General features: G+C 34.5%; 2 protein-coding genes across 3 annotated transcripts in view; both read right to left on the reverse strand.

Annotated features, from left to right (window-relative positions):
• Positions 1–449, reverse strand: part of LOC148628266 (uncharacterized) — an 83632-nt gene extending 83183 nt beyond the window's left edge. The window contains exon 1 of the mRNA XM_088585272.1: positions 322–449. Within this exon, the coding sequence (XP_088441398.1) occupies positions 322–411 (90 nt within the window). The 5' untranslated portion in view covers positions 412–449. The remainder of the gene's footprint in view (positions 1–321) is intronic.
• A 6344-nt stretch (positions 450–6793) lies between these two features.
• On the reverse strand, positions 6794–20409 carry LOC148628269 (uncharacterized). 2 transcript variants are annotated; one of them, XM_088585306.1, is made up of 7 exons: positions 20287–20409; positions 16657–16816; positions 15791–15864; positions 15159–15299; positions 13092–13206; positions 11195–11264; positions 6794–9860 (listed from the first exon to the last, which is right to left on the reverse strand). In XM_088585306.1, the coding sequence occupies exons 2-7, from the start codon at positions 16747–16749 to the stop codon at positions 9631–9633; spliced, it is 723 nt and encodes a 240-aa protein (XP_088441432.1). In that variant the 5' UTR covers positions 16750–16816; positions 20287–20409; the 3' UTR covers positions 6794–9630. The 2 variants fall into 2 exon arrangements, with proteins under 2 accessions (XP_088441432.1, XP_088441425.1); XM_088585299.1 differs by having other exon boundaries at positions 20119–20376.
• Between the last annotated feature and the right edge of the window lie 1476 nt (positions 20410–21885).

Below are 21885 nucleotides of genomic sequence, written 5' to 3' on the forward strand. Positions count from 1 at the left end.
GCGTGGTAAAATTTTTTTTTCTTAAGGATTTAGAAGGGGCGTACGCCCGGCACGCCTGTCCTTGGATCCGCGCCTGGTGGCTACACCACAAAAATTCCCATGACTTGCTTTCTACATGTACTTTCTTTCAGAAATTATGTACCTCTTTCGTTAATGCAGACGAAATTTGTTTTCGAATGATTTCTATGTTCTACTAAATGTTTCTTTGTAATAAAGGTTTCGATTAAGGTTTGAAAGTTATTGTATGTGTACTTCCATGTGTATGTACTATTAAAGTTTGTGTACAGGTGATGTATCGGTTATTTATACATGTACATTTACCTTGTTCAATGAAGTTATTCTTTCGCAGTGACGTGTTTCACAACTCTGTAGATTTCTAGATTTCATATCGTCAACAAATATGGCTTCCATGTCTTCGACAGGAAAAGGTATGAAACGGTCTGCTATGCTTTATTCCATTTATTTGTTACATCGTCCGAATATTCAAAACAATAACTTTTAAAGAATATGGTTATCAGTATACCCTCTATAGCTTCATGTATTTACTTTGAATTATACTGAAAAAATATATTTTTGGCCTTTAATTCCTTGTTATTTAAAAAAAAGATGTTTGAAATATTCCAAATCTGATTGGAATTGCAGGAATAAACTTCTTAAAGGAATCAAATGAAAAATTAATTCAAACTTTGATAAGGAATAGAATAAAACTATTTGTTTTGTGTGTAGCCCCTGGGACCCCTTATAAAATCTTACGAGATATCTGAAATCTGATTCATAACCGCAGGCAGATATCCAATACAAGAAAAAAAAAGTATTAATACAGATGATTTTAATCCATAAATAACTCGAAAAGCCAGGGACAAAGAACAGACTCATACAAGAAATTACATATAAATGACCTAAAATAATACATACAAAATAACAGAAGTAAATGAGCTACTAGGACTCCACTAAAAAACTGGGATAATGAACCAGGTGCACCAGTAGGGTAAGGGTCCTCTGAGTTGCTCATAAAAAGTCAAGTCCAGGGTAGACGAAAGAGAAAAGGAAAGCTATGACACGTTGAACAAATCAGTTCTCATGGTGCTATGGATACACCGTGACGGTGACTTAAGTACCAATCCATATAAAATTCAGATACTGCCCATATCAAAGTGATTCAAGGTAAAGAAAAACCCACCAAAAAATGATGATATTTTTCAATCTACATATGCTATAATATTTTTGTGTAACAGTTGTCCTTTCAATATTCACGTCTGTACTTTTGAGAAAACCATACATTTATCTCCCAATAAAATCAACTATATCAATCTAGACCAAGAACAATAACTCCTGCAGAGTGCCAATTTCATGTACAATCTATTTTTATTTATTTTTTCTCAAAAGTGCAACGACCAAATGAAAAACTAAGACTGATTATGTAATCAGTAACTGTTTCTAAACGGGTAACAAAAATGAATTCGATTGCTTTTTGACATGCGCGAATCAACTCCTGTCTGATTTTTTTTAAAGACTGCTACTTAAACAAGAATTGTCATAATTGAATGAGAAATAAGCCTACATCAATTTTAAATAAACTCAAGTATCCTATTTAACACCTTTTTACAGAACGGTACGTAGGGACCAGTGACCCCATTCTAAATAGCAAACTTCTTCCAGTAGCAAGTAACAATATATCAAACTTTTATGTTATTTGGTTCACTACAACTCTAAGCTCTCACACGGAAACGGAAAAAAAATTAACAAAGTCGACAACAGTATCATATTAACATAATACAACCGTATTTTTGCGGTGGTATAAATATATATTTTCATTCAGTCTCGAGGGGATTATAAGATTTTTCCACTCGATAGATTAAATTTTAGATTTCAACCTACGAGCTTCATCGAGAGTGGAGAAATCTTGTCATCCCCGAAAGCATCGGAGGGGAATCTGTTTCTCCCATGAAATATGAAGAGAACTCAGAAAGTAAAATGGCGGGAGTACTCTCGCAGACATTTAATCACTACCCGGTGTTTTAAAAGTCACGTGCATTTTTAATCGCCGGCTTAAGATGGAGTAAAAAAAAGATAAATATCCTATAAATGTTTATAGATCAATTCTCCATTTACATGTAAATAGAAATTACTATTCAGTTTGTCTCGCACACAATCTGTACTGCATGCAATGTGATTAACTCATTATTTGAATCCATTGTGTCTTGTACTAAAACTTCGAGTTGCATTTAAACGTACAATAGTTACAATTTTGCTTTTGGTAAATTTTCACAATGTCAGAAGAGAAAATAAGTTTAAGGAGAGAGACTTAGGGTAAAGGACATAACTCATGAAATCAATATGTTTGTATCATGTTCAATTTAACCAAAGCCTATCAAGCTTTCATTTGAAACAGAATGAAATCAGTCCAAGTTACTTTGATGATAACATGAGATTGAAGTAAAAAGTTGAATAACTTAATTGTAAGAGTTGTGTCCCCTACCCTAGATCTACCTCCTTAAAATACCAATTTTATCCGATCTCTATGTTATATTCGCACGTTTATCTCTGAAAACAGACAATTAATCGATAACATTAACATAACTGTCAATTATGAATTGGTATGACTATCCCAAACTGGTTCCGGAATGTCAACTGATGAAGCTGTCTTTCTCATACGAATTTTCTTGACCCCTCTTAAATGTGTTCGAAACGATGAATCAAGAAACGCATAAATGAAAGGATTAATCACAAAGAATAATATGTATCCCTCATTAATAAACAATAAAAGTACGCGTTCCTTATCATTAATTTCATGCCAAAAATTCTCCGTAAAATTTTCAAATATCATAAGTATGGCTTTCGGTAGTGTACACATGATAAAAGAAAGTGTAATGAAAGTAAAAACCATCGTAATTTTACCCCGTATTTGTTTGTTGTGTTTGGTTATAGTTGAATTCGCACTGTTTTGCACATGTTTTGAAACGGATGTGATGACGTCAGTTGATTGATGGATCGCGTTGGTTCTTCGGTGAGCATATAAAGATTTGGTTATTTTCATGGCAATGACAAAATATAACAAAAGAAAAACGATACAACAGAGTGGAATCACTAAGATGAGAATAACATCATACATAAACGGGGCCGTTCCTGGTAAAGTAGCACATATTTGTCCTGTGGCATCTCGAAACTTGCTGTAAAATGGAATACATCCGGTCGTCGCCAGTGTCGGTAAAGCAAGCACAACCGCTAAAAATGAAATGAAGAGAAGAACGCTCCATCTTTTGCTCCTCTCAATGAATCCTCTACCTTTACAAATTTTAGCATATCTTTGACATGCGATGGCAAACAAAAGAAACATGGAGAAATATATTGTAAATCCGCTTAGGAATGTCCCAACTTTACAGCCAACTTCGTAATCGTAGGTAACAGGCCGGAGAGTTCTTGATAAAGCAAATGAAGAACAAACTATACATCCAACTAAATCTACCGATGCAAGATATGGAATAAAATATTCTCCATCTTTCCTTTTTATTATCTTAAAACTGTGCACATATAGAACAGCCCCATTCCCAAATATTCCTATGACGATGAACATTCCGAAAAGAACATCAAGAGGAATGTATAATCCGAAAAGATAATCGTTCCACTGCGTCAAGTTTAATTTTGCATTTTGAATACTATGCCTCCAAAATATTCCTTGAAATTGCATCGTCCCCATTTCAATGAGAACAGTTCAACATTTTTTTTAACAAAAATCAGTGACTTTACATCTTGGTGGCAGAGGTTAAACATAATAATGTTGACATGCGTGGACATATATATTCTGTATTAATTCCACGTATAATAATTTTGTTTTTGGTATTCTTTATTTTAGGGCACCTCCGCCTACGCACAGCGTACACTACTGCAGCGATAGCTTTTGTCACTTTCACTCGTACATGGTATGTGAATAAAAAAAATATGGCATGAATGTCTTATAACATAAGCCTAATATATGCGTCTACTATATGTGGAAAATCAAAACAACCCTGTGTAGTTTTGACTAAGCCTGCAACTAATACCATCAAGAAATATCCATTCGCATAACGGTGGCTCGTGTAATTGTCAAAATTCTCCTGAGCAAGTATGTACTTATAATATGCATGTTCGTTTGTTTACGAATTAATTTACATTGTATAGTCATCGATAAATTTGCACTTATAGATTGTGGGAACTCAATAAAACATGTATTTTAGCCATAAATGCCTCCATTGTCAGTAATAAAAAGCCCATGTTCTTAATAAAAAGTATGTTGTTTTTCTTCGGATAGCCTATATTATACAGCAATTATGTGACAAATAAAAACGCAAAATATCAAAGACACCTAGGAAAGATAGATCATTTGATATCATCCATCAAAGGGGGGGCTGGTCACTTTGATTGCAAGGTATTTTTTTCGTATTTTCAATAGTTTTACGTAAAAATCCACGAAAATAAATATGTAATATTTTTTTTCCACAGTGGCCAGATTTTGAAGAGGGAGGGTTGCGATCACGCCAAAGTACTTTAACCCGCGAAATTTTTGCGCCTGTCCAAAGTCATGAATTTCTGGCCTCTGTTTGTCCTGTTTCGTTTTCACCTTTAGTTTATTTTTATGTTACTTGTTATATTGGGACAACTCTAGCTGTACCTATGTATAATGATGTTTTGGGGGCACTGACAGTCTGCCCTGTGGTTTAAAGGTTTCCTCGTTGTTCACTGAAGAACAATGGGTGGCAATGGGCTGATATTTTCATCCCGGTGGGGTTATTGTCTCTTTGACGTAATCATCATACCTATTCTGGTTATAAGATTAACACATAAATTAAAATATAATTTTGATAGTGTTTTCACGTAATTATTATTTATGACTCTTTCGTGTACGAGATGGAAATGAAATACTCCGGTGCAATACCTTAAGCTTTCAAGCCTTTAGCTTTTTTTTTTTTTTTTTTGCAATACTGTTCCTTGGTCATCCCCTGACTAGAAAATTTGAGGAGCATGTTTATTTACTTAAGTCAAACTTTTTAACAAGAAAACTATAATTACTGTACATTGATTACCATCCAAAAGCCCTGTACAATGAAACTTGTCCATACAGTACTTTGAAAATCCCGAAACCCTGTCTAAACCAGACGTTTTTAAAAGTCCCTTAATATCAGTTTAAATGTATTTTAAACCTGATCAAACAGAACAAAGCGAACAAATTCTACAGTCCAACCAAAATGAGTTTGGTTTAGGAAGGTTTCGTTATAATAGTATTATCAAACAATTTATTACCTGCATTGTCTTAATTCAAAAATTTGTTACCCCCCAAAAAAATTTAAGCACCTGTATTGATCAGATATGTTGGGTACATCATCATCTTAATTAAGAATGTCTAAAATATGAGTTTTACATTGTTCGTATGCTGTGATTGAGAATTCTGTTCGACACTGAGACCTGTTTTCTAGGGGTAGGGGTAATATTATTAACCTTTTTTGAAAATTATTTCTTGACAATTGGTTTTCGAATTTATTTATGTAGAAAATTAAATTATCTATCGAATGGTACCTTATAATTTGAGTCGTTTTAGTTTAGCAATAACTAGAAAAGTTGAATTTATGCGACTTTTCATGGGAAAATCGAAAATCCACTTTTTTTCATTTTTTTTAATAAATATTTAATACGAATATCACCAGAGGTCATCACAAGAACATAAATGTATTAATTGTGATAATTCTAAACAGAAAATAGCCATTTTTATTGAAATATAAATGCTCTTGGGGTTTTGACATTGAAAAATCTGTCAATTTGAGCGATTTTTCTATTTTTTTCCCATTTAACCCTAAACCCTAAGTGTTTCCGCAACTTTCTTGATACCATTGTAAAGCTAAGTCATTGGGCTACATGTTGATACATATATTTATGTCAATTTACTGCGATTTTTAGAAAGGCGTTCAAAGAAAAATGTAGATTTTTGCCTCAACGAAGTATAAAAAGTAGCCAAAAAATACAAAAAACGTTTTAGTTTATTGTTGGCGACAACATGATTCGTAAATGGCAGGTATAAGGGTAGCTGAAAATTATATTTTGGTTCATGAGTTGGGGGGTCTTTGTCCCTGGGTTATATTCTACTGATTTCTTCTAGAATATTGGTTCCCTTGATTACTCTTTCATTAAGTTCTTCATTCTCCAACATTCAGAAGATACCGTGATATTGGCAGAAACAGACCTACTGATTTCATTTACATAATTTCATGAGCACTAAACAACTGCCAGCTCATAGTTAATGTTCAGAAAACAAAAAAAAAATCTTAACAGAATGACAGCCATTAAATCAGAGATTCTGTTATGCTTATCATGTTATGGACATTATCTAAGACTTCATCTCTGTACTTGGGAATCTATATCTTTAGAACTGGAAACTTTTAAGCTGAACAAATTTAAAGCGCATGACTAAAAAAGCTACGAATGCAAGGTATGCCGTCTTTCACAAAAGATAGAGTCTACATATACGTTTGTAAAGTATTTTGTATTGATCTATTTGAAAAAAAAATATATGTATAGTAACAATAATAATAAGAAAACCCGAACATGTGAATTTGTAGTACACCGGTGCGAATTTAGTGGGGGTGCAGAGAATTAGCATCCCTCCTTTTTACTGGAAAATCTGTCATTTGACAGAAAATGGTAAATGATGTCCTAGCAATCTCCATTTTCTGAGGAACTCAGGCTGGTACCCCTCATTTTCAGTGTCTAGATCCTCCGCTGGTACAGTCTTATATATATAAACAGAGTAGATATAACATAACAGAACAGAACAGAACAATTTATTGCAAATCTCAGGTACATGGCAGTGCTACAAAAGACATTTAAGTGTCAGCCTCTGTAAGAATCGGGTAGTGGGTGAAACATGGCATGAAAAGAACTCCATTTTGATAATGTAATTTGACAGAATCAAGGAAAAAGGACAAGATTTTCGATATTTTGTGAAATTGAGCTATAATTTCATTGAAATGCATTGAAAATTAACATTTCAAGGGCTGATAACCCTTACAAAAACCTCATTTTTCTAACATTCTGTTGAAAATTTTCTGAGCAAATTCAGTGATGCAGAGGTCAAATAATAATCTTTTCAAATACGGAGAGCATCCTTTAACGAAATTATGTGGGTTTTTTTATTCTTCATATATATTATGAAAATAGAAGCGGTAACATGTAAAATATCTTGGGATATTATACTTAAACATTAAGGTTTTCATGACATTATTTTCACAAACAGATAATGATATTCAACATCTATTGACTCTGTGTTACAAAGAGTACAATGTCTATTTTCAAGAGGAATGCTGTTCTATCTGCCAGTCTCAATCATCCTCCCTAGTCAGGGGTTTGAGTTGAAGGTGTACTCAAAACCCTGACTTGGGAGGATGGTCTCAATTGGCAGCTTTAAATTAGAACAACTAAAAATCAAAAACAATACGATCTTTATATTTTTAAGTCTGTGCATGGGACTCTAGACTTTGTAACTATATAGTCCTTGTGTTTCATAGCAAATCTGTTCGTGAATGTCATCATTACAAATTTTAGTGACTTGTATTTTATATGTTGCAAAAAGTAGTTGCCCTGTTGTTTGTAATGTCAATTACATTGTACATGTACCATGCTTCATGTGGGGCCCTTTAATTTGGAAATAAAATTATCATTACCCTCTTCTTCTTCTTATGCAGAATTGTTTAAGTAGAGTCTTTCTAAAAATGAGACCGAAAATGTTTCATGCATGTCAAAAACCCCCCGAATTCAGTTTTATTTTTTTTCTTGTTCAGAAACAGTTACTGATTACATAACCAGTCTTAGTTTTTTTCCATTTTGTTGCTGCGCTTTTGAGATAAAAATTATATAGATTGTACATGAAATTTGAACTTTGCAAGTTATCGTTCTTGATTTGGCTTCATTTGGTTAATTTCAATAGTTAATTTGGTTGATTTTCTAAAAAATGCGGGTCTGAATGCAGAAAAGATTGTTGTTATGTGAAAGTATAGCATATGTAGAGTGAAAAGGCATCATTTTTGGTGGGTTTTCTTTACCATGAATCACTTTACCATATGCAGTGTATGAATTTTATGTGGACTGGTACTTAAAATTTCATACAAGACTTGTGTTCATGGAACTATATTGTTCAACTTAAGAACTTTGGTGAACAGGATACATGTACCTACCAGGTTCATACTTTTACTGATACAAATCTGATTTGTGTGTCTTAAAAAGGCCCACATAAATAAAAGTTTGAAAAATTGACGTATAATTACGTAATAATTCAAATTCTACGAATCTTCAATACATCCCTTCATGATGATTGTCAGAAAGTTGAAAATATCAATTTATATGAATTTTGCCACTGAAGACATAATATAATAGTATCATTTACATTAATACAATTGCAAAACAAAGTAAAACAATACAATAAAATATAAAACAACACAACACAATAACATATAATATATCTAATAACAATTCTATAGTTACTGAGTACAATGTATTATTTAATGGCTATTTTCATTTGAAGCCTATAATAGGTTCGATGCAGTCGTATTGGGTCGAGGTTAGCTTATAGGCACGAGGAATCGTTGACCGAGGCCAAAATACTACTGTTCGAGGATATGAAAATACTCATTTAATGACTTATTCATTAACTAGTTACATCAAAAAACAACATTCATTTAAGTTTTTCATTGTGCTATTATACAGTTAGACATCTGATGACGATCTGATACGACTGTTTGGTGACTTAATACACTCAGGTTTTCAAATTATCTCACATTCTGTCATAACTTCTTCTGTAAATGAAATTGTATGGAAATTATGTTGCTGATCGTCACTAAAAACAAAATACCTGTATAACAGGAAACTAAAGTTAACACCATACAGGTACGAGACCACAATTATTTGCCCTTAGCTTTTCGTTGTATACGAATCTAGTTCCTATAATAATAGGGGATTTTTCCAAATTTTTTTAGAAACACTTCCTTTCAGAATTTCTCATACTTTTTGTGCTCAAATGGAAGAGGAATAATGAAATTATTTTAGTAGATGTGTTGAAATGAGAAATTTGACATTTAGGTTGTGATTTGGTGAGGTCAAAAAAGGTCAAGTTTGTGACATCCAGAAGCCATTTTGGGTCATTTTTTAGGGTATCTCTGTGTTTATGCATAAAATTTGAAAAAATAATGGTAAATTTTTTTTATATTTTTTATATAAGTTGTTGGAAGGTTCAAATTAACATCCCCTGAAAATCTGAATTGAATTCCGCCGGTGGAATTTTTTTAAATTACAGAAAGGCTATAAAGAAGACAGTGGGAAAATTAATTGTGGTTTCGTGCCTACAGTCAAATAAGTCCAGAGCGCATGCCCAATATTACTCTGTATTGGTTCTACGTAAAAGTTGGGATTCAAAATTACAGCAAAATTGCAAACATATTAAATGGTCCATTTCTACTGTAATTTAAGTCATTGGTTACTTGTAATTAAATAACATAAAATACTAAATTAAAAATTGAAATGCGCCCCACATATACTGACAGACGAAAAAAACTGCTTACAACACACATGTACCCTTACATAGAAGACCGGGTAAAATTTTTTAAATTGATTTTATTCTGTATCACAGTCATTTGCTTGTTCAAAAATATAGCCATCCCCTTTCTGGGCAAGTTGAATCTCCGAGAACGTATCGCTCAGTTCTTTCCCTTCATCCTTTGAACTATTTTCTGGGATGTAAGGCTCGGCTGAGTACATTATGTCCGTACGTATAGTATATTTTCTTCCAGATTTAAGTTCAGATCCTTCATGCATGATTGGATGTTCAAATACCAATATTGACCCTGCAATAAATACATTTTTCTGTCTTTACATTGCAGAGACTAATAATTCAGTCATTAAATTGATAGGATTAGTTAATAAATAAAATGCTTCGCGAAACGCAGCTAAATACACCAAAAGAGTTCGAAACCTGAACAGATGGGGTAAATACGGACACCAAATTCAAGCTTGATACAGTTCTGATTAAATATTTTACACCATATATATAGAAACCAAAATGAAGATTCCAATAATAAACAAGAAGCTCCCAGGAGCCTGAATCGCTCATCTGCTTGAATTTTGCCTTTCAAGGGCAATAAATTTAACAAGAAGATGTCCAACAATTTTGACTCAAGAAGACTTTGATAGGACTTTTCATAAGGATCATTTCAGCAACTGAAAGTTTCTTTCTATATATCGTAGTTAACAAATATTGGCTGAAATCTGTAGAAAAAAACCCGTAATTTTTTCCCCTTTCAAGGGCAATTATAACTCTTACAAAATGTCGTCTGACAACATTTATCCCTGACGACGTTTGTATTCCTAATAATAAGGACCATTTCAGCTATTGAGAATTTGGCTACATCTAACGGTTTTGGAGATATATGCAAAAAACTACTCTCTGACACCTATGTTCTATTTTTAGTAATAGCAGTCATGTTTTTCGACGGATCAAAAATCCCAATTTAACTACAGATAGATCTCATCATGTTGAACACTTTTGCCCACATCAGAATTAAGCTAAACTTAACAGTTTTGGAGATACATGCAAAAAACTACTGTCTGACCCCTACGTTCGATTTTTAGTAACAGCGACCATGTCTTTCGACCGATCAAAAATTCCCACATCAGTTCTATGCAGGATACCCCAAGGAACATTCATACCAAGTCTTGTTCCAATTGGTCAAGTAGTGTCAGAGGAGAAGAATTTTGATAAATTGTTAACGACGACGACGGACGCCAAGTGATGGCAATAGCTCACATGGCCTCTGGCCAGGTGAGCTAAAAACCAACGAATTTCATGAAAATGCTTGATGCGTTTTCGTGTTACCGTGCAATTATGGTAAATCCCCCTTTTATATAAATGAAGTATAAAAACTCGGAAAATGAAAATGAAATTTATAAAAATTGAAAAGGGAGATATCAGCAACAGTAATAAAGTATTAAAATTGATCTGTATTCTTTACAAAATAGTAACACTTTTTAATAATCATCCAGAAACACTATTTTGAAGGAACTTCAACTTACATGTAAATAAGATGCACATAGAAAATGTAGTCAAACAAGTGAACAGACGAACGTACATGAAGTTAATTACATACATTCGACTCGTTGAGCGGGTATGTAAATTTTGTACCTGTTTTGGGAACAACTTCTTTTCTACTGCCTTTATTTCCAAGAAATGTCGTGCTACCACCTTTAAAACCCTATTAAAACATCATATTATCAGAATACACAAAACTGGATCAAATGAATCAGCCATCGCTATATCTTAATAAACAACAAAGTTTTATTTCAAAAGTCGCGCAAAAGTAATTGTGGCGCAAATAAAAAGAAGTGAAAGTAAAGCAAGGGAATCAGGACTGGAACAGTAATCAATAAGAACACAATCCAGAGATAACATCTAGAAAAAAAACACAAATGACAAAGAACCTCGTAATTTTGTCCTTTCAATCGGAATACTTTTTAAAAATCTAAAAAAAAATAATGCATCAAACAGGACGTGTATTGATTCCCCGCCACGTTGCAAAAATAGGGGAGGGGTAAAACAAATTTTAAATGGTCATTCCTTTTCTATAAATTATCCGACTAGACTGCAAATCGAGTTTCATGTGTATTTTATGATACTTAATAAATATAAAAAGATTGAAGAAGATTGTAGATGATCATTCCATATCTTTTTAAGTTATCATCCGCAAACTGTCGGGGAAGGACAGTCTGACGGACAGGTAACTTTTCGGAAGGGTGTCACATACCCTGCCCCTTCATGTGGAGGTGTATAAAAAGGCACGAATTGCACATTTATGCGTTCTTACATATCTTCAGAATTTTCAGAAAGTTTCAACAGTTATCAACCGGATCACGCTTCATGGCAGTTCTGCAAAAAGTTCTGATCCATTCCTGGTAATACACATACATTGACAAGTCCAGTTACTTTGTATTCTGCTCAAATGCATTTCTAACAGCATCATTTCTTACATGTACTTAAAAGGATTCCTAAGACCAAAAATAAATATTACATGCATGCATCTTTCGTAATACACCTTTGAACAAATAAGGTAGGTATAGTATATATTGATAGCAATTTTCCTATTACTTTGCTGTTTTTCTTGCATTGATGGTGCGTTCACACGGTCAAATAATTTGCATTCCATTCAGAAACGGATTCACACGTAAAATGAATTTTCAATGCGAAATGAAATAATGTGCATTATTGAATTCTGATATTGATACGTTTTCGATGATTCGAATTAAAATGATGATTTTGACGAAAGCGATTTCTTAAAAGCGATCCATTGCAAAATTTAACGTTTGAACGCGTGTGAACGCAAAGTGAATTCAAATGCGCACGGCTGCGAATTGAAAAATACATGTTCATGAGACTAAAAAATAAAACAAAAACTTGAGGATACTTTGTTTTAGCTGAAAAAAAAAATAGACTGGGAAGGGTATCTGCCAAAATATTAGCATGATAATAATCAATCATTTCAGCTCTGGCATATATAAGCTAGCTCAAAACTAACTGTACAAATTCAATTGTCCGTTACCTTGTTGTTTGAATTAAAGCTGCCTAATAGGCACCGGCCATTTTTACACTGAAAGAGGGGAGGGGCTGAGATTATTTTGAACAAAAAATCTAACTTAATATAAAATCCCAGCCCCCCATCCCCATCAAGAAGAAAATTGTCTGTGCCTTAAGGGGGTACACAACAAGTGCCTTAAGGAGGTACATAACAAAAGCATCTTAGTGATCAGAAGTTTTGAAGATGAAGCTACTATATGTTCATAGAAATTATTCCCTTGAAAAATGTGGTTAAAATTTCTTAAATTTATCTATTTTGCTTCTTTAAATCAAAGTAAAATACTGAATAAAATTTCAAGAAATTTAAACAAGCCAAGTAAATTTTAGAAAAGTGTTAGTTGCGTATTCTATACCCCTGAGACTTGTAACAGACATCGTACCTCATGATGAATAGAAGCAGCCGGTTGTAGTGAATTTTTACAAGTAGGTGTATTTTGATTAAAGTAAATACCTCGTTTAAATATATTTGGATAGTGATGTAACTCCGCTCGCCATTTTCACGTCTGTATTGTCCGTCTAAATGCGGTTTAAAATATTCTCCTGGGTCGTATCGCAGAATTCTCAGTCTACAAATAATGGGTCATAAATGTACGAAGTATGATACAGGTAGGTGTGTATTAATATACATGTACACTTGTAATGCAACATTCGTCGTAACGGATAATTTCATTGGATAACACCATCAGAAGATCCTTTTGTGCTAAATGTGGGATAGTCAATAAGCATGTGTAGAGCATGCTCAACATACACTTCCGCGAGAAAAAGTCTTTTGTTCTACCCAAATCATACCTCGCGGAAATGTATATTGAGCACGCTCATCAAGTAACCACAAAAGGGTCTATGCTCATATTTTCAACCCATGCGTAGACTTAATTTTTACAGAGTTTTAACTGTTTTGACATTTAGATTACTGTACGTGTTGTATTTCAAGATTTCTCGTTGCCAATCTAAACGGTGGCAAATGAACTTTTACTGGCTCCCCTTACAAACTAAATTGCCAACGTCTAGAAACCTACAAAAATACAATGTTTAATCAAATTAACCAATCAGATCGAAATCTTGGTTCTATAGAACAAGAAGATTTCGAAGAGCCCGGATCGCTCACCTGGCAAACCTTGCACTATTAACTAAGTCAGTACAGATGAGATAAGTTCTAACCTCTCACAAAACTGTCCTAGAACTGTCAGAAGAGCAGTTCTGTGACATATTTAGAACAGTTCTAGAGCCAGCTCTTCTGACAACTCTAGCAGAGCCGGCTCAACTGTGGAACTGTTTTCGTAGAGTTGGCTAAACTACTAGCACTATTCTCGTAGAGCCGGCTCTGCTTGAATTACCAGAAGAGCTGACTCTAGCAGCAGAACTGTTCTCGTAAAGCCGGTTCTGTTAGCAGAATTGCCAGAAGAGCTGGCTCTAGAACTGTTCTATGATACTTTTAGAACGGTCCTAGAACCGGCTCTTCTGGCAGTTCCCATGAGAGGTTAGAACTGTCCTAGAGCCTGCTCTTCTGGCAGTTCCCCTGAGAGGTTAGAACTGTCCTAGAGCCGGCACTTCTGACAGTTCCCATGAGAGGTTAGAACTGTCCTAGAGCCTGCTCTTCTGGCAGTTCCCCTGAGAGGTTAGAACTGTCCTAGAACCGGTTCTTCTGACAGTTCCCATGAGAGTTTAGAACTGTCCTAGAGCCTGCTCTTCTGGCAGTTCCCCTGAGAGGTTAGAACTGTCCTAGAGCCGGCACTTCTGACAGTTCCCATGAGAGGTTAGAACTGTCCTAGAGCCTGCTCTTTTGGCAGTTCCCCTGAGAGGTTAGAACTGTCCTAGAGCCTGCTCTTCTGGCAGTTCCCCTGAGAGGTTAGAACTGTCCTAGAGCCGGCACTTCTGACAGTTCCCATGAGAGGTTAGAACTGTCCTAGAGCCTGCTCTTCTGGCAGTTCCCCTGAGAGGTTAGAACTGTCCTAGAGCCGGCACTTCTGACAGTTCCCCTGAGAGGTTAGAACTGTCCTAGAGCCTGCTCTTCTGGCAGTTCCCCTGAAATGTAAGAACATATCTCATGTGAAAAGGTATCATGCTTTGTTACCATGTTTGACAAAAATGTATATTGATAAATGTTGTAAGTTCAACTGAGTATCTAAGGCTCTTAAAGTGTTTTAAGAACCTCTGGAAAAAGGAAAAAAATTGGGCAGGGGTCTCCTTAAAAATCAGACCAGAAATAAAAAAAAAGCTATCGTCAAGAAATCGAAAAAAGAAATTGTATCTGGTTCCTTATTCTTACTGGCACAAGTCACAACCCAAAAAATCAATCTCAGACTTCCTTTTGTGGTACAGCACCTTGTAGTAAAATTAATATGAGATCCATTCATTGTAATCACGTTATTATAAGGACATATATTCAGTGCAGTATGTATTGCATTTAACTGCGCACTTTCTTCTGGCTGCTTTCAATATTAAATATAGTTATGTGTTTTCTAATAGTAATAGTTTATTACAAGCCATGGACTTTTATTTTGTTTTATTTTTATTTTACCGTTCATTCAGACCCAAGACTTTCCTTTGACACCATACTTCCGGTATAAAATCCTTGATTCTGCTCCAGATTTTGGCAACTTCTTCAGTCGAATCCCATATACAACGTGAGCTGTTTCTTACGTCTGTCATTAATAATTGGCTGAAGAAAAAGTTCGAAAAGCTACCACTGTAAGAATGTCATCCGAAGTATTTGATACAAGGAAAAATATATTCAATATGAAAGGGCAAGGATCATTGAACAAAGTACACGAACCGAGCACCAAACACACAGCAGATGCGGATTCAGATACTTTGAAAAGGAGGAGGTGTCAGTCGGGGTTCCACAGAAAAAGGCGGGGGGTCTTATATATTATTTGCCATTCTTTGCCAATTGTACAGATGAAAATGAAACATTTTCCACTAAAAAGATCGGAACATGGTTACGTTCACATGAAAAGTATAGTACAGTTCTATCTAAGAATCATGTTTTATTATTGCTTTCTAATTTAGCGTCTTCTTTTCTAGAAACATCAACCGAGTTACCGACGTAATGTCAGGTCAAGTATTTTTGTTACAATGCCATTTAAACTATCCTCTTCTTCACATGGAAGATCGTAAGCCCTACGTATACATTTGGTTAAATTAACTTACGCATTTCCACCAATGTTCAATAATGCAGCTTCAAAACCCTTCTTCTCAGCAATTTCTATGTATTTGTCACATTCCTATGAAATTGATAAAACATTTAGAGAATTCAGTTTTGCTTAAAGCATGTATTTACATTAGTACACATTTAGCTTGCGCATGCCATTAAAACACGGAATCGATAAGAGGCTGGCATAACAGAAAGGTTCTTGAGCTTTGAACAAAGATTACTACTCTACCAAATCAATAAGTACTAATTCTGTCAGTTTAATTATCTAAGTGGGCAAAGGCTCTTAGCCATGCCTTTACTGTCGGTAAGATGGGTTGTCAATAGTCCATGTCACCTGTACCACTCGTCTGCCTAACTCTTAAGAATACTTACACAATACCTTTTAGGTTTAAGTTAAACATTTGTAATAATGCTAATGACGTCATCAAATCTTCAAATACATATTTTTTTCTCTTTTTTTATTTAGTCAATGAAAAAAAAAATGTATTTGGAGATTTGATGGCGTCATTAATGGATAGTCGAAGATTGACTTTATTGGCTACGTGCATGTGTCAGCAGAGCATCTAACGGTTATTTGCCGCCATCAAATTACGATTGACGACGAAGTACTCTTCAACTAAAATGCCATTATATGTTGTTGTATCTCCATTCTAAAGCATATGTCGAATAAAATATATATTTCTAGATTTAAGCACTTCGTAAGGTTATTGAGTAACGAGTTAAAATTTAAGTTTGATCAGTATTCACACAAAAGTTATATTTGTTTTAAGTTGTTTTTTACCCCCAAATATTTTTGCAACATTTTTTAATCATTAAATGTATCATAATGAGCCATATTTTTCAAACTTGTTACAGTACTAACCTCCTTTGTAAAAACATCGTATAACACAAAGGCAAGACATCCGGTGTACCCTCCTGGAAGATCAACTTTTTCCTTTCTAATTTCAGTTGCCATTCTATAAAGGTGTTCCAATGTTTCTTAACTTTACTCAACTTGAAGACATTTCTACTGCTAACAAAATCTACAAATATATATACAAAATGTATAACTGATTTAGGAGAAAAAAGAGTCGCAGTTTACAAGATAAATGGGTGGATCTGAATGGTTAGCGAGTCAATGTACTGTTCAAATAATTCATGTACATGCCAATTGCATGTATAAACTAAAGTACCCGTCAATTCTGGGTAAAAATCAGGCAATGCGCTGCACATTTTTTTCGTTAAAAATGTTTTTGCCTTAAATATATTCAAATACATCTAGAAAACCGTCGAATGGCTATTAACTGATCCTGAAGGATCTTTGACGTCAACGTTTTTTTTATTGCCAATATAGGAAAAAGCGCGGCAAAAATGTTCCAAACAATTACTTTTTAGCTTGATTTTGAATATTTGTCATCATTCAGTTATCGTAGATTTTATTGCTTTGTTGTCGGGCCTTCCTGAGAATAAAAGGCGTGTTTTGGTAATCTCTGAAAAAGTAATAAAGGGAGCCAAGATTCTAGCGCAAATCAAAATAATGTAATCCAGATATGAAAAACAGACACACACATCAAAGAACACAAAATAACTAAAATAATACATACGAAGTAACAAAAGTAAATAAACAAACCGGACTGCACTAAAAACTGGTAGTATGGACCAGGTGAACCGGTAGGGTAAGCGTCCTCTGCTTTTCTAGAAACACCCGCCGAGTTGCTAATAAAAAAGTCAAGTCGAGGGTAGACGAAAGAGGAAAGGAAAACTATGACACATTAAACAAATAATCCGTTTTAATATAAAGTGGATATAAAAATATACGATGAAATTCTGATTAAAGAACCCATAATCCTTTCTCGAAATGATAAACCGAATTACACTTTGCTATGCACCCAAGACAAGAATAGAAGTACTTGGTATTTTTTATCTCGGTAAACGCTAGCGCATTTGTTACGTTTCACCCTATCCGTCCTTTTCTGTTTACTATATACTGATTATTATTAATGTTTGTTTGTTTGTTGTTGGGGTTTAACGTCCGAGCAGCAATATTTCAGCTATATTCAGACAATGAACATGAAATGGATAATAAAATGAACATGAAATGAAAAAAAAAGGATGGGTCACAAGGATAATAGGGTCGATAAATTTTGATTGCCACTGGAAAAAGGGGGATGGGTAAGGTCGGGCAATTTAGCCTCCTGTGGCGGAGCGCAAAGGTTCCTACTCCTATCGAATACCACAGCAGGGTTCTTTAACGTGCGAGGAACGTGGCATCTTTCCCAACACGGTGCACCACTATGGTTTGCGGTCAGGTTTTCCGTATTATAGCCTGTCAACCCTAGCATGTAACACACCAGGGGTACCCCATTCCACCACCTGGGGCACACTTCCCAGATGCTCTGTGGGCAGAGCGCCTAGCCCCCGGCTAGGTTTCTGAGCACTATTTAGTCGCCTTATACGACAAGCTTAGCGCTGCTGCAGGCCTATTCTTTTAACACCCGGACCTGCACGGGGCGATTATTATTAAGAAAACTCAGCCGCAGATTACTGCGTAACAGGAGTAAATGCATATAAATATACATATAAATATTACACAATACCAATAACACACATGTACGATGACAAAACAATGAATCATTACATCAACATACATATGATAAATCAATTTAACAACTTTTGATTTTCTGAATGAAAATTGATAAATTTATCAATAATTTTACATTACAAAATTTCAACATACCATACATTTTTTCTCTATTAGGATACCTAATATAATAACTCGGAATGAATTTTCTTCTGATATCTAAATCTATATTGTTATTACATTCAAATAAATAATGATATTCGTCCCCAATACCAGATCCACATACTGTACACAATCTTTCGTACCTTGGTATATTCCGCCATCTACAGTTTCGACAGGAAATTTAATATTACAAACCCTTAATTTACAAATACGTACCCGTTGCCCCGATTTTAGTTTTAAAAGATAAGGTTCCAATCGAAATTCGTGTTTAAAATTTAGAGTAATATTTCCCTCTAGATGAATTGTTCATATCAGTGAACCATCTTTGGATAAACTGGTCTTGGAGACGCTGTTTAATATTCATCTTTAAAAAGTTAAAATTGACATTTTCTTGAAATTCAATGTTTCACTATAACCACAATCATCAAATATAGACTTTATATAATTAATCCACATAAAATTAAAATTATCATGCTCACTTAAGTACAGTAATAATTTATATAATTTTCCTGACAATTTACTCTCATTAGAAGTTACTCTATGCCAAAAACACACCATTTTAACTCATTATGTACTTCAAGTGTGAATCTCCCAAGTTCCCCATATACCATAAGATTTTCCTATGATGGTAAATCTGCAAAAAAACCTATGAGAAATCGTAACAGAATGATAAAAGTGCAAGGGAAGGTAAAAAAAATGCATGCACTGTTTCTGAAGAAAAAAATCATATAACACCTACCCATGTCTCTATCGCCGCAAAAAAAAAAATTGAAGTGCAAGCAGGAGTCCCAGTTTCGCAGTGTTAAATTGTCAAATCAAAATGTCAGGGCAATATACAACCGTACATCATCCTACAAAATTGGAACAAAATCCGTTGACTGGTTTCCGTGGAGTTGCGGCGTCCACAAAGTGTGACGGACGGAGGCACAGACACCGGTATTTCTATGTCCCCTTCCGCGTTGTGGGTGTATGGGCACAAAAATAACATTTTGATAGATTTAAAACTTCTATCTTGATAGTACTTGTATATACATGTATTAGCTATACATGTTACTATATATTAAACAGAAAGGGACATATTGTTACGCTGCGATCAGAAAATCAATTATGGGTCTTTTTTAAATGTCGTAAAATACAAATGGTACATTGTAACTAGATTTAGTAACTATACATGTAACTGATCATTACTTCTGGAACTGGGTCACTGGGAAAAGATACACTACTTGTCCTCGCATAACAAAGCCTAATTCGGTTTATCATTTACAGAAAGGAGTGGGTTCTTTAATCAAAGTTTCAACTTATATTTTTATTTAAAATACCTTCAATTTCACTATTTTACATATTGTAGCCTACATCTGAATTTGTAGTTTAACTGTCACATATAATTATTATATACAAAACTGTTTCTCCAATATTAATGATGCATAACTGTACAAATGTACACATGTAGTACTACATTCACCACGGATTCAACTAGATGTATATGTATTGTACAGTGATCATCATTTATTCTGTTATGATTACAAAGTAAAAAAGAGAAAGTAAAATTCATTATAATAAATTATCTGACAGTGCAGTTACACTCTGTGGCAGTACACTTACCGATAACTGAAGAAAAACCAACACTTTCTATTCCACTTAATCCCACTTTCTATTTTATAGGAGAAAATTCGGGTTTTAGCCAGGAAATTTACCGGCAGGTTTTATTATATTAGTTTAAACACTCCTTTGTTAAACTTGTATCTAAACCAAATTATGACAAATACACACCTTCAAAACAATGTGTACAATGAATAAGAGGTTCCACTTCCTTGATCAGAATTAAATGCGACGCTTTTGTTGGTCACGTACACATGTTTGCAGTGTTTATGTTTGGATACTATATTTAGCAATGACTTGTCAATCACCAACCTAGTAGGGTTATCTTTCTTTGTATATATATATAGAAAGGTCTGAAAAATTCCCAATGATGTCAGAACTGTCAAATTTGCAATGCATATTTTTGGTCGTTCCCTCCGCGGGACTCAAACTCGTACCGCTGTGACATCTATGGCAACACCGCCTGCACAAAGTCCAGCTCCCTAGACCACTCGGCCAGCTAGGCTCTATATAAATATAGCTTTCGCTGGCCGGGTCATTCCTCCTCGTAGGATTAATCTAGGGCTGTAACTTAGTACACGATGTATGGTAGTACGGGGCAGTTCATTTAGATGTTATTATGTAGGACAGAGGATCAAATAAATGATGCATGTCACAACAAATCAATATTATACAAACGTCTCAAAATGTGACGACTCTATTCACTACACTGCTCCATCGAAGATATGTAAACGTATAGAAAGGTCTGAAAAATTCCCAACGATGTTAGAACTGTCAAATTTGCAATGCAAAGTTTTGGTCGTTCTCTCCGCGGGACTCGAACTCGTACCGCTGTGACATCTATGGCAACACCGCCTGCACAAAGTCCAGCGCCCTAGACCAATATATATATATATATTATCTCGAAAATCTGGGTGGTTATTTGACATTAAGTAGCACTCCAGCTTAGAATCATGCAAAGTGTGATTCATGGGTTAAAAGCCTACATATCTTTGATATTTTGTTTGAATTGCCATAGTAAACAGGAATAAACATTCAGTTTGTCATATACCCCGTGTTCTTAGGAGATAAACATTATACAGAATGCACTGTAGATTTCAAAATTAAGGTAGATAAATCTGAATAACTACCCATTTCATAGCATAAACTCATAAAACAACTTAATCACAAAAATAAAAATATGTAGCCTTTTTGGGGTGTATCACATTTTTCAGGTTTATGCATGATTCTTACATAGACAGCTACTTAAAAAAACTAGCTATTTTCATTCATGCGAATTTTACATCGTGTTGTGTAAAATACATGCGAACAGTCAGTCCTCCACCACCTCAGTCTGTTTAATTCGTAAATATATGTAATTCGGCAAAACAGGCTAATCAAGTTATATTTAAAATAACTTCCTTTTACATCTCTCTGGATTGCCCCCCCCCCCCCCACCATTTTTTAAAATAAAAATTTTGATCAACGGGCCTAAACATACTTTATTCATCTGTTCAAGATGTTCATGTTTAAGAGTAAGTATTTGTAAAAATCAAAAAAGGGAAAAAATATCAGAAACATGCATGTCAAAAACCCACTGATCTGATAATATAATTTCACTCAAGGGTGATTTTTCTATTTGAAAAGACCACTATTTGATCTCTGTATCACTGGATTTGCTTAGAAATCTTTTCATAGAATGTCTGAAAAATGAGGTTTTTGATAGAGTTACATGTTTTTACATGTATCTGCCTTTGAGATGTTCATTTTCAGTTCATTTTAATGAAATTA

This window comes from Perna viridis, chromosome 1 (assembly GCF_037379345.1).
Source record: "Perna viridis isolate PV_CMFRI_1.1 ecotype Kerala chromosome 1, ASM3737934v1, whole genome shotgun sequence".
Classification (NCBI taxonomy): domain Eukaryota; kingdom Metazoa; phylum Mollusca; class Bivalvia; order Mytilida; family Mytilidae; genus Perna; species Perna viridis.